This window comes from Rissa tridactyla, chromosome 15 (genome assembly GCF_028500815.1).
Source record: "Rissa tridactyla isolate bRisTri1 chromosome 15, bRisTri1.patW.cur.20221130, whole genome shotgun sequence".
Taxonomy (NCBI): domain Eukaryota; kingdom Metazoa; phylum Chordata; class Aves; order Charadriiformes; family Laridae; genus Rissa; species Rissa tridactyla.
Genome location: NC_071480.1, coordinates 5,693,833 through 5,706,119, shown reverse-complemented (window position 1 = coordinate 5,706,119; position 12,287 = coordinate 5,693,833). Strand labels below are relative to the sequence as shown.

Sequence of the window (12,287 nt, the reverse complement as noted above, 5' to 3'; positions counted from 1 at the left end):
GAACAATATTTGTAAAGAGATGGGGAAGAATAAATCCTTGAATTGTATGGAAAACCACCGAAAGGTTTTCCTTGTTGACTTAAAGAAATTCAAATTAACAACAAAAAAGATACATGAGATTTTTTTTTTTTTTTTTAAATTATGGATAAGGGAAACTATGAAACTTTCTGCTTCCAGAGATTAGTGAGGCAAATACCTTAATGTAACTTAAAAACCAGCAGCAGCGACACTAGGCTCTGTAATTTCATGTTTGGAAATTATGGATTTGGTAGCATACGTCCCTAAGCTTGAAGGTTTGAACTTGGTCTAGAAAGAAGCTCTTTCTCCTTGTGTCATCACGTACTGATATACAACTCGAAACATCATACTTTCTTACTGCCTTGCTGTTGTCATGTGCGTTAACTGGAGTTTTTCTGTTGCCATATTCCCTTTGTTCAAACTGAGACTGATTATTCTTGTCTTTTGATAACCTAGGAAAAGCTTTTCTCTATGCAAGAGTAAATTAAAGATCAATGTTGTTACTCTTTTTTTGTTTCTTAGCTCAGAAACTTAACCCCTGTAATTTACTGTTTAATGGTAAATTTCTTAGAATGCTCCGGCTAAGATCTTAGCTCAAAACACCAAAGCTTAAAATACTAGAAAAAAATTTCTGGCAACTGTACATTGCATTAAATGCAGCTCTGCTTTTTTACATAGGTTTCTACCTCCTAGTGATGTTGAGGCAGATGGGGGTGTCTCTTATCTGAATAGTGAATCAATGGGAAATGGATACCCATAGTTTTGAGCGAATAATACTTAGTCTGGGTTTGTTTTACTTAGACTGATAGTGCATACTGTGCAAATTTACGTGAGGTGTGTATACAGTGCAACAGCCTTATTAAACTTTTGTAAAAGTTTGGATAAGCTGTTCAGCAGCTTTAAGGCAGAGGGAATTCTGAGCTTTGTTACAGGGAGCTAAAGTAGGGATGAATTAATCTGCATAATGAACTTCCTTCACTGAAGGAAGCTCCTTTTTTAGAGTTGATTGGTATTCCATGCCAAACTCTACTTGTAAACTGAAAATTTAGCTAGTGATTTCTTTGCTAGTTTTTCTTCAAAATATGTGTTACAGATAATGTAGTGAAGGTATTTATGTTCATTAATGACTTTCCATATATTTTAAATACAGGTCTCAGATTTATTTGAAAAATTGCAAGTTTATATACAAAGTTATAGAAGCAGAAAATAATTTTAGGATGTATGTAGAAACACACTGAAACTGATTATTAGTGATACATATATACTGGAACAAGACCTTCACCAGGAGAGTTTGTCTCAGGTGAAATAAATTATATAAATAACCTTTTAGGCTTGGAGTTTGAAGATTGCCCAGTGTCTGTTGAACCGCAGAGGATTAGGCACCTAAATTGTTTAGATTTTCCAATTTTCAGTATTGTTTTCATAATGGTTCAATTAAAGGTGAACATAAATTGCATTTGTTAAATTGGTGCAGGCTTTCTTTGGTTTGACTTGAATCTTGGTTTTGGTAAACATAAGAAAAGCTTGCTTATACAAGGTTTGGATCAAGTTGTTTAAACTGGTGTCTGCCTCCGAGTAACAAAATTCGGTCTGTCATTTTGTAATGGTGAAGTGCATTCATACACAAAACAGTTTTTACAGTAAATTCTAAATAGCCAGGTTTAATCATAAGCTTATTTAAACTACTGCACAGTGAAATAAAAAGTTTTTCAAAGAAAAAAAAACAAACAAAAAAAACCTATTAAATGAAATTAAGCCTGAAAAAGACTATGACAGTATGGTATTGAACAATATTGTTTCTAGAGCTTAAACATCTTTTAAGAAAAGAAGTTGTAAAAGTTATTTTACATTAATACAAATGCAAAAAACCTTAAAGATTCATCTAATGTACTTTGGCTTTAGTAATGAATGCAAAAATTCACTCATCAAAATCTGAGCTTATACAAGGGAAAGTTCAGTTACTTAAAAATATTAATATAAAATTATGCACACTATTTACATGGGAGAAATTGAATGTATCTTGTCATGGACCAAACCCAGTAAGAGACGGTTTGTAGAAATTTTTGGATGGTGCTGGTAACTGTGACCAGAAACTCATTGGAAAGTGAAGTATTAAGATACTCTTGTTCTCTTCCTTAAAGTGAAGACTCTGCTACAGTCATTTGGCCTTACTCTTTTAGTGCCTTGCTGTGATTTTGCTGATTCTTTTTGATTTGTCCTTTTTTGTCCTTTTACTTTTTGATTGCACTGAGTATCCTGAGTATCAGAAGAATTAAGAGTGGCATCTGTACACGAACTATTACTGTCCTGAGGACTCTGCCCTTCGTTGTCCATTCTCACTTTGCTCGGGCTGTATGCAGCTAGCTGGCAGAGAGCTACGGCTGCTGTTTGTTTCTGTTCATCACAGCTGTCGATTATTCTTAAGTCTTGAGCTTCATTACGGTGAGCTGTGAAAGAAGATTTCTCGCAGGCACTGTTAATGGGGTTCTTGGTGTTACACGCATCTGCTCCGGAGGTTTCATTTTCGGTGTTTGGAGAAGTAGCAGCACCATTATCGTGAGAAGCACTATGGAATGATGGTTTCAGGCTTGCCGTGTTACAGGAATCTTTTACTGAGAGGTTCAGAGGCATGTCTTGCAAGTCTAGGAAGTTCTGACTTTCTGTTTTGGATGTGGTTTTGTAGGTGTGCTCGTGAATAGGTCCTGTGTTTGTGTCAGCCTTTTTTGAAAGGTTAAGGGGAACGATCCCTGTGTCTTCTTCCGTGTTGGACAGTGAGCCTTCATTGTTTTGGCATTCGTTCTGTGTATGTGAATCTTCATCAGTGACGTTAATGCTGAAAGAAATGAGGAGAAAAGAGAATTCACTATCAGTTGCACTTTTAAATTGGGGCTGAGGAAGTGGGCAGGAAAAAGAGAAAAAATCTGGCTAGAAGTCTGACAACTTTGTTGTTTCTCCTTAAACTCCCCCAAGTCCCTTTCCCCGTACACATTGCTGTAATACGTGTAATTTCCTGAAATATACAGACACACACATAGTAATGGCATTGAAAATACCTGATACGTTCAAGGAGAATGACTGATCTACTCGCTATAGCAACTGTGGGTTGTACTGTGTTTTGCACAGTTAATATAGCGCAAATTATCTCAATGCTGTAAATTTAAATATATTTTAGGGGCATCACGTGAAAAGTATCCATCTATCTTTGTGTGTAAATCTGACAAGAATTTGCAAAGTGATTTTATTATTTTACCTGGTAGGTGAATCTCCTCTATCTTGCTGTGTCTGCACGCTCTGAAGTAGAGTTGGTTGATCAGTGCTTTTTCTCACAGGTCTGAAAGCTGTGACGTTTTCTTCCGGCTGGTCATACTTGCCAAGCGATGTGGACGAGGACTTGTTAGAGAGGTCAAATAAGCCTTCGCACGCGTGGCTTGTCTGAGTGAAGTTGGTTGGGCTGGGTCTGCCGGGGGAGCCTGTTGCTGCGCTTCCTGCGAGAGGGCTCATTTTAGCATTCTCTCTTTCGTTTTGGTCATCTTTAGAATGATTTTTGGCATGCAATAATGTCATTTCTTTTTCATAATCTGCTTGTTTTTTATGTGAACTTAGAGGGTATTGTTGGGATGGGCTTAGAGAAGCTGGATACAGCAAGGTAGTTTCTTCCATTAGGTGAGAATTTTGATCTCGGTTAATACCAGCTACATGTGAAAATCTGTAAAATGGAGGATCAGTTGGCCTACAAAATCCGTATGGTATTGGAGGGGTGGAATGATATTGCTGGAACAATCGATAGTGTTCATACGCTGACGGATTGATGGGTTTTGGAAGTGGCCCAGGGTGGGGAAGAAAGTGTCTTTGATCCTGTGCGCCATAGACTGACAGAGCAGAGCTTTCACACTCTGAGTTACCTGGAAGCAGGTAAGGTGTGTAGATCGCCAGCCTGTGCTCATAAAAATGGGGTGAGTACTCAGGAATCATTGGTTGCATGTAAGGTGAGATAGAACCAAAGCCTTTTGTGGGAGCAACTTTATGCGGAAACTCTGGGAGGAAAGGAGAACCTGCTTTCCACGGGTGACTCGGTGCATGAAACGCAGACTTAGTGTGAAAAGGTGAACTTTTGTTAGAGAGTGATATAATTTCAGATACTTCACTAGTTTCTGGGCCTTTACTATCTCTGTGTTCTCCTACAGGAACAAAAGCGGAGGGCCTTACGATGCTGTCCAAAAGGGGCTGCATGCTGATAGCGCTTTCTGATGTAGTGCTGGCAGGGGTTAATTCCTTCTGAATCGCAGGTTTTTGTCCTTGAATTGCTGTGTTTGTTGCCTGGTTTTGTAATTCAACGTTTTCCTTGGCATCTTCTTTTGCAAAAGGATATTGAGGCTTCGAATCGAGATTTGACAGTCCATTTGTGACAGATTTAGAAGAAGATGGTTTGACTGTAGATTCAAGCTGATTGATCTGTTTGGGCTCCAAGGAACTGGTCTTTGGACACTTGATAATGCGATCCTGCTCTGATACTAAAGTAATTGAGTTTTTGCAGAGGCCGTACTTCATGTGGTTAAAAAGATGGGATTTCTCATTGCAAGTAAAGGGGCACTGAAAGCACTTGTACTTAAATGGCTTTCCTGGTGGTCTGGGGATGTAATGAGGCTTCTTTGGTTTACGTTCTTTGAGGAGACTCATTTTTTTTTCGGCTGTAAACAATTAAATGTAATGATTCTTTATAAAAACTTTCTTGTGGTTAGCTTTCCTCAGTTTTAGCCTCTTGATGTTTCCAGTTTTTCAGGTTTCTCGAATCCTCCTTCCCAGGTGAGGCGAGGAAGCCAAGTCCGGCGGTGTCTCAGGGAAGAGGGGTGCCGGAAAACAACACTTCTGCAGCTGGGAGTGCAGGAACTGGAACACAAAGGTTAAAATTAGCTGTAGTGGAACACTGGAACTCAATACAAAGTGATACATTCTTTTCACTGTATTTCCCGTCATATTACATACGATGGGTTGTGGGTTTGTTTTTTTTTTTAAACAAAACAAAAATGCCAGATGCCAGACTTGAGATAGACACGCATTAAACTTTGACATCCTTCTGCCCCTAAATGCAGTCACAGAAGTGGCCTAATTTTCAGCGGTGCTAGTCAGCGTCTGCTGCTACTGGCTTGGAGGAGCTTTCTTTGAAAACTGAAGGAACGTTCATTCAGAAGATGAAAGCAGAAATCTAGGTGGAGCTGTCGAGAGAAGTGGAGGTGGGCAGGACGAGGAGAGGCAGGTCCTGGCAGCCGGTGGATGTGGGACGAGCTGGTCAGGCCGGTTGGGGAGAGGGAGGAGGGAATTTCCTGCTGGAACGCAGTGCGGGCAGAGGGGATTGGTTGCACTTGGGGAGCTGACTTGGCTCTTTCAGGGACTGACCAACCCCCTCTCTCAACTGCCACTGCCTTTCCTAACAGCCCTAATCTCAATGGATACCTCAAAAGTGGCCAATCTCTCGAAGGATAAAACCACACCAATTTTCTTCCTCTTCCTAATTCAATTAAGAGAAATGAGTACTGCAATATCTGACTAATAGAATCTTCTGCTTGATAAACACGTTTCACCTTCTTTGGCTGTGTAGCACCTTACATATTGCGTATAGTTAACACGGACGCACAAGTGTATTAATTCAAGTAAAAAAAGTGTCTGACAGTAATTGATTTGTAGGGGAATGAGCTATCTGCCTTTCTTCAGAAAAACGAAGGTTGTGGATACTTTGTACAGCCTAATGATTTGCTCAGTAGATAAGTCAGGAGGGCTTGTATCAGCTTGTTCCATTATGTTCACTGATTCTGAAGGCGTGAGAAACTCTCAGAGTCAAGTTCTCATGATTTTATAGGATGTGTTATGGCAGAGATCTAAAAACTGATGATTTCATCATGAACTATAAGCATCATTATCAAAATGATGACTGTTGCAAAACCACGTACTGTATCTATTGTGTTACCCGAAACTACAGGAATACTAATTGTAAGAGTGACTAGATAGCTTGATACTTTTTTTTTTTAAAAATAAAAGCTTTTTACATAGAGGTTTGAGTTAGTAGTATTAAAATACTAAGTTTATGAAAAGAATTGCTGGTAATTACATGCTGTGAGATTTTAGTTAGAGATGTTTTGCATTTCTTAAATCAGAGATTATTTAATAGAAAATGACATGCAACACGTTATGAAAACTGAAGGCAAAGCTACAGAATTGCTGCTTGTTTCATCAGGTATAGTAATTCTAGCAAATTGTATTAAATGTTGTTTCTGATGTCATAGAAGTATTCATTTTGTTAAAATAGTAATTTTGAAGGCACCCTGAAAAATGCAAAGCTGCTCTGTAAGTAGAAAAAACAGTCTAGCTTTTTCTTAAAATTAACAAATGCTTAAATGCGCAATAGCCTAAAGAATCAGGAATGTGTGGAGAAGTAGCTTTTTATTTTTCAGATTTTAGCAAAGCTTTTTTTGGTTGTTTGAGTTTGATACTGGAACTGTAACAATGAAAGAAAAACTTGAATTATACAGCAGCATGTTAAAGTCTTGTCATCGGAGTCTAGTTAAAATGGTAGTTCAATAAATTAAAGAAAAATCATATAGTATTTAAAAATATGTTAAATAATGATAGCCAGAATTCCTTTGAAAGATTAAGAATAATGCTTTTACATTTAAAAAAAATAATAAAATAAAAACTGAGGCGTAGGAGGGGATGTCCAGATAGGGAACTGGTCTTTTTTTTTTTTTTTTTTTTTTTCTTTTCTGCCTTAAGTGAGCTGGTTGCGTTTATTTTTGACTAATGATGTATAACTAATGTGGACAGTTTGTAATGGACTCGGTCAAGTCAGTTTGTACCTGTTGTTCTTTATATCTTCTTGGAAATATTTGTACTAATTATTCTTGAAGAAAAAGAAGTTGTTGTCAAAACTCCATTGCATTCTTAGTTGAACCATTTATGATAGCAGTCCCAATTTGCATTCAGGTGCAGCACTTATAATAAAGAGATGTTAATTAGATTTTCTTGTTCTGCTAGCTTTCCTCTGCTTAATAATGAAAATTCCTGTGTGTCCTGTTCCCCCCCACCCCGACTTTGTACTTGGTATTTAACTTTGATTCAAGTTATTCCTGTTTAACAGAGTGTTAACTATCATTTCTTAATAAGATAAAATGCATTGTTGCAGTTTTAATGTTAGAAATTTAGAGCACTGGAGCTTCTTTGCCATGTGTACAGCAGGAGAGAATTACAACAGCTTTTTTTTTTTTTTTTTTTTTAATTTTAGATTTGTTTTGATGGCATGCTCAGCCTGCAGACAGTAGCGCTCCCAGAACCTGCTGCTCTGACTTGAGAGGTGTAGAACGAGTAGCTTATTTTAAAGGGTGTTTACCCTTTCGTAAACTTAGGCTAGTGGCAGCCAGATGAACGTTCGGTTTCTCTCTTTTACTATTTAATCCCTTTTTTTCTCATGGTTTAAAAATTCCAGTAATAAAATATTCCTAAACCCAGACAAGAAGGATTATTTCTCCTCCAAGCTCGAAGTAAAACACCAGAGTATCTGGCAGAGGTACATATTTCATAATTAAAAAAAATTAAAACTATTTGATCCCACACATACAGCTGGAAAAGACATTAATGGTTTAAAATAGGTGCGACCAATTAAAACTGTCTCTATATAAATAATGTTAGTTATTACAGTTGTACAATGTGTGTTTTGTGCTACCAAAATTTATATTTATATTAGAAAGAAAAATCAAAATAAGTAATTGCTTTTTCCTTAAATTTGAATGCCATAACTTGTGATATCATTTAAAAATGGGAAAAAATTCTTCAGTAGCAGGATGATAATCTTCGTGTAACTTTTTTTTAGATTGAGAATTTATTTCCTGTATACCCGATTTCAGAAATGCAGATAGTTCTACATTATTATATATTCTCTTTCTGGCTTTGAAATGTAGTCATATTATTTATTTATATTTTTGTTGAAAACAGGTTATTTGGATAATATTGGTTAAACTTGAGGTTGTCCCGCTTGTTTGTTTCTTGTCAATTGTGTACCTCCTCACGGCGTTCTGATCTGTAGCCCTTTCCAGCCTGAGACTGGTAGCTGCCAGTTTTCTTCTGTTTTTTAAAGTATGTTGTCGCTGCCTCCGTGCCTTTGACATATTAGCAAGTTCAGAAAACAAGAATATCATTTAACGTTGTGTGCATATGTGTGTGTATAAATATATAAACAAAAACGTACGTGGGTATAAGTATATGCGCACATATATACACATATGTATTCATACACACACATACCCACACATATATATGTACATATATATATGTACATGTTGTTTTTTAGGTTTTTAAGTAGTCTGAATTGTTTAAGATGCCCAGTTGATCAAAGAGGAAATTTCAAAATGTCTTTTATTACAAGCAGGAATGGTAATTATGTTTCTTTTTAGGACACTGCTTTAGCAAGCTACGTAACAGTTTGTCATGCACACTCCATTATTATTGCAGTATCCTTTGGTGATGTTGATCTCGCTGGCCAGGAGTACTCACTGGGGTGGAACATTTTGAAGGACATGCTATAATTAAAATATTGTGATGTGGCATTATTGCATAATTCAAGGACATGCCATTGTCACCTACCTAGAGTGTTGCAAGAACAAGATTTGTGAGTTTTATTCTAGCTGAGATTTTCCAGTGATTAACTACCACTCCCTTCTAAACTTCCAGTTCCTTTAAACTGAAAGATAAATTTTAATGCAACTGTTTGTTAATTAGGAGGAAACATGGGTGAGAGGAGTGGGTTGGCGAGGACTGGGAAGGAAGCGTGCGGGGAAGGTGCGGAGCGAAGAGGACTGTGCCTGTGTGTGAGCGTGTGCGTCTGTGTGTGCGTGTCAGAGGAAGTACAGGAACAGATTAAATAAGCTGGTTAGGCAGCGTGGATAAGAAATGAAAATCTTTGTAAATATTAAGTTAATAATTCAATGTCTTAATACACTTTAATTGACTAGAGAGAGAATAACTCAAAACAATCCAATTTGCTGTGCTAAATTCCCAGAAGCTGTGAAAAATAACAACTTAAAACTGGAGTACCTTATTTTCGTACAAGCTTTTCAGATTAACCCGACACTACTGTATGAAGAATAGTTAGTTGGCAGACTAAACATAGCAATTTTAAGCAATACAGCTTTTTGTCATACTTCAATATCGTACATTAACTTCCTCTATGGAAAAGGTGCTTAAAACACTCTTCACCAACAAGAGAAATTATTGTAAAAACTTGCAAGAGTTAGTTTTTCTCTCAAACTGAAATAATTCCCTCTCCTGTTGAAACTTTCTGCTGAAAGCTTAAACTGGTGCAGTAAATGCACCTGCTAGGAGGAACCCAGGCTTTTGAGACAGCTGAGAAACAAACACCTCGGATTTACTTTTTAGATGTTAATATGAACTATGCTTTATTTGAAAAAAAAAAAAAATAAAAATGCTCTAAAGCAATGTACTTACCAGCTACACAGTTGTCTGAAACCTTGGAGGTGATGGCTGTTGGTGAGCTGGAGCTGTCACTGCTGAGAGAGAAGTACCTGTTCTCTGCTGGATCGCTAAGTGAAACTGCAGGAGGTTGTTTCAGGGGGAGGGACTTAAGAAGTGTAGGAGTTGAGCCCTCGGGGTGTAGAGATGCACCTGATATTACTCCAGCCCCAAGCTACGATTCATTTGTTTGCGTCCACTGCTTTCATTCAGCATTACCTCAGCATCTAAGCTATCGAAGTGAGCTCTCCTCACTTTTGTGCCCTCCAACAACCAAGTTTTACTCTAAACTGTAGTGTCTCTTCCTCTGGGTAGCAGTCTGCAGTGTGGGGTCAAAAATGGCTTAGGCAATATACTGAGCTTTTAATATATTTAACTTTCGTAGAAGTGACTTGTGAGCAGCAGAATTGACTGTACATAGGGGGTAGCAAAGCTTAAAAATAATAATTTTACTCTTTTATTAGAGACTGCTATTTTTTTTTTTATTTAATGCCTTTGTAGCTTTAATATTCGTGCTTTTTTTCCTCCCCCTCTCCATTTTTATTTAAATCTTTTTGTCCTTCATGAGTCTCCTTTCTGAAGGCGGGACTGAACTAACTCCGAGCTTGCTTGCCACAGGAACCTGCCAAAGCTTGCCTATAATCAACAGTCAAATGTACAGATCCTGTAAATGGAGTCACCTCAGTAAGAAATTGATTATCACATCTATACCTTTGCTTAGGAGCTGTGAAACTCAATGGTGGCAGGAGGAAGTCAACTAATCGTCCACTGATTAGTACTAGTACTGGCTTTTAGTTGCATTTTAGTTAGAGTTTATAAATGACAAATTTATTCTTGTATTTGTCAGTTATCTAGTGACATTGCTGAGTTGCTTAGTGAAGTAATAACCTCTTGCATACTGGTTATTAAAAGGAAAATCTTTTAATCGTTCTAGCTCTCTCTAAAAAATATTCCTGTTACTGAATGTAAAAACAAAGGCGGTTTCGGCTACTAATTCGAATGTTATTGAGACATTAAAATTTCTGTTCGTAACTGTTAAATTCAGCTGGAATGGACGTGCTAATCCTCTTGTTTTGCTCATTGCCCTATAGATAAGACAGTTGCAGATTATTGAAACTTTTAAATGTAGACGTATGATGAATTTTATACTTGGCAAAAGTATGGTCTTTTGAATGGAAATTATTAAGGAAATTGTCACTACAAAACCTGTTTAGGCAGTGAGTAAAAGTTGTTTCAAAATCAGTCTCTAAAGCAGTGTCTTAAAAATAATTTTAAAGGTGTGGCCTTTATCTTGATGCAATGACTTACGGACATCTACTTTCCTATCTAGGTACGCAGATCACCATCCTTCCCCTTCCTATGCCAGTGGAGTTTTCTGGAAATTTTTTCTGAATATATGCAATCCCTAATTTTAAGGTAGAAAGGTGGCTCTTGTTTTCATTTTTTTTTCATTATTTTTTCATTATTATGTGCCTATAATGCAGCTTTAGCAGTGCAAAAAGATGTCATATTACTGTCTAGTTGTTTGTAAATCCTTTGGTTTTAGATGGAATAGTGTTTGTAGTCCGTCATTCTTTCATTTAGTTGTAAAATGTGCTGAAGAAAATTCTACCTGCAGAGAAAGATTTTGTAACATCTGCGGTCAGAAACATCTCTGAGAAGACTAAGGAGAAAAGTCCTTTGCTTTCTCAACAGATGTTATTCAGTAGTCCTCCCTCGGTAGCGAACAGCCTTTCTTCCATGTCAATAAGTTTGTGTGCCATATCAATCTACATAACTGTCCTCATTTTTCTTCTGCAAATGTGGATCATTTTATGTTGTTTGTAGTTGCAGGAGGGTACCACCAGGTTTCTTCTTTTGCATGTGATGGGGTGCAGGTAGGTTTCCTTGAATAAAGTCAGATCAGATTTTTTGTTTCGAAAGAAAGTTGCAATTTCTGGCATCTACAGGAAGCTATTGAAGGACTCCTTTAATATAGGTGACTGAAACAAGATGAGAGCCAGTCAATATTTGAACTTTGATTTATGTTTTTCCCCCCATTCTCCCTATCCCCTTTCCCTGATCTGGTATGTGGAGGGGAGACATGATGTCCAGTTGCTGCCTTGACCCAAGGAAAATAATGTTTTAAATCTAGCTGCTTCCTGGAAGTTACTTCTAATAGTCAGGTCAGCTGAAATCAGCTGTGAACAAAGTAGAACTGGAAAAATAAAAAAACAACAGACCAGCTAATATAAATGCTCCTTTTCTTGGTGCGTGGATGATATTAAAAATCCAAATCTGGGGGAGAAGATACATTGGCGGACACCAGAAAAGGACGGTGAGAGCTCCTGTTTGTGTACGCTTCTAGAAGTGATAAATCTTGATTGCAGTGATGCTGTTTCATCACTTACTGTCGTTAACTCATTATACTTGCATCCTGAGTATTAGATAAACTGACTCCTGTCACCTGTTGGTAGCACCCTTTGCAGTTTACCTGAGCACAAGGCAGATTAATTAAGAGCACCAGGACTGACATAGTAAAATTTGGATTTATTGGTATTTTTGTCCCAAGTTGCTTTCTTTAAAATGTTTTTATTTTCGTATCTCTGGAGGGCTGAAGCTTTAGTTTTTTATCTTCTTTAGTGTATTCTTCTTTTGTTCTAAGTTCTGTTCAAAATTCAGTATCAAATAGGTGTTGTTTAGCTGGAGTTGAATTTCATAGGTTTAATTTCTGTAGCATGAAACTGCCATTCTATAAATGTTACAAACTTCCTTCT

General features: G+C 37.3%; 2 protein-coding genes across 2 annotated transcripts in view; one reads left to right on the top strand and one right to left on the bottom strand.

The window, feature by feature from the left end:
• TBCD (tubulin folding cofactor D) overlaps positions 1-12,287 on the top strand; it is a 126,388-nt gene that overhangs the window by 30,967 nt on the left and 83,134 nt on the right. The window lies entirely within an intron of this gene.
• On the bottom strand, positions 1,919-4,790 carry ZNF750 (zinc finger protein 750). Its single transcript, XM_054221206.1, has 2 exons — positions 3,269-4,790; positions 1,919-2,851 (listed from the first exon to the last, which is right to left on the bottom strand). Exons 1-2 carry the CDS (start codon positions 4,693-4,695, stop codon positions 2,131-2,133), a joined length of 2,148 nt encoding a protein of 715 aa, XP_054077181.1. The 5' UTR covers positions 4,696-4,790; the 3' UTR covers positions 1,919-2,130.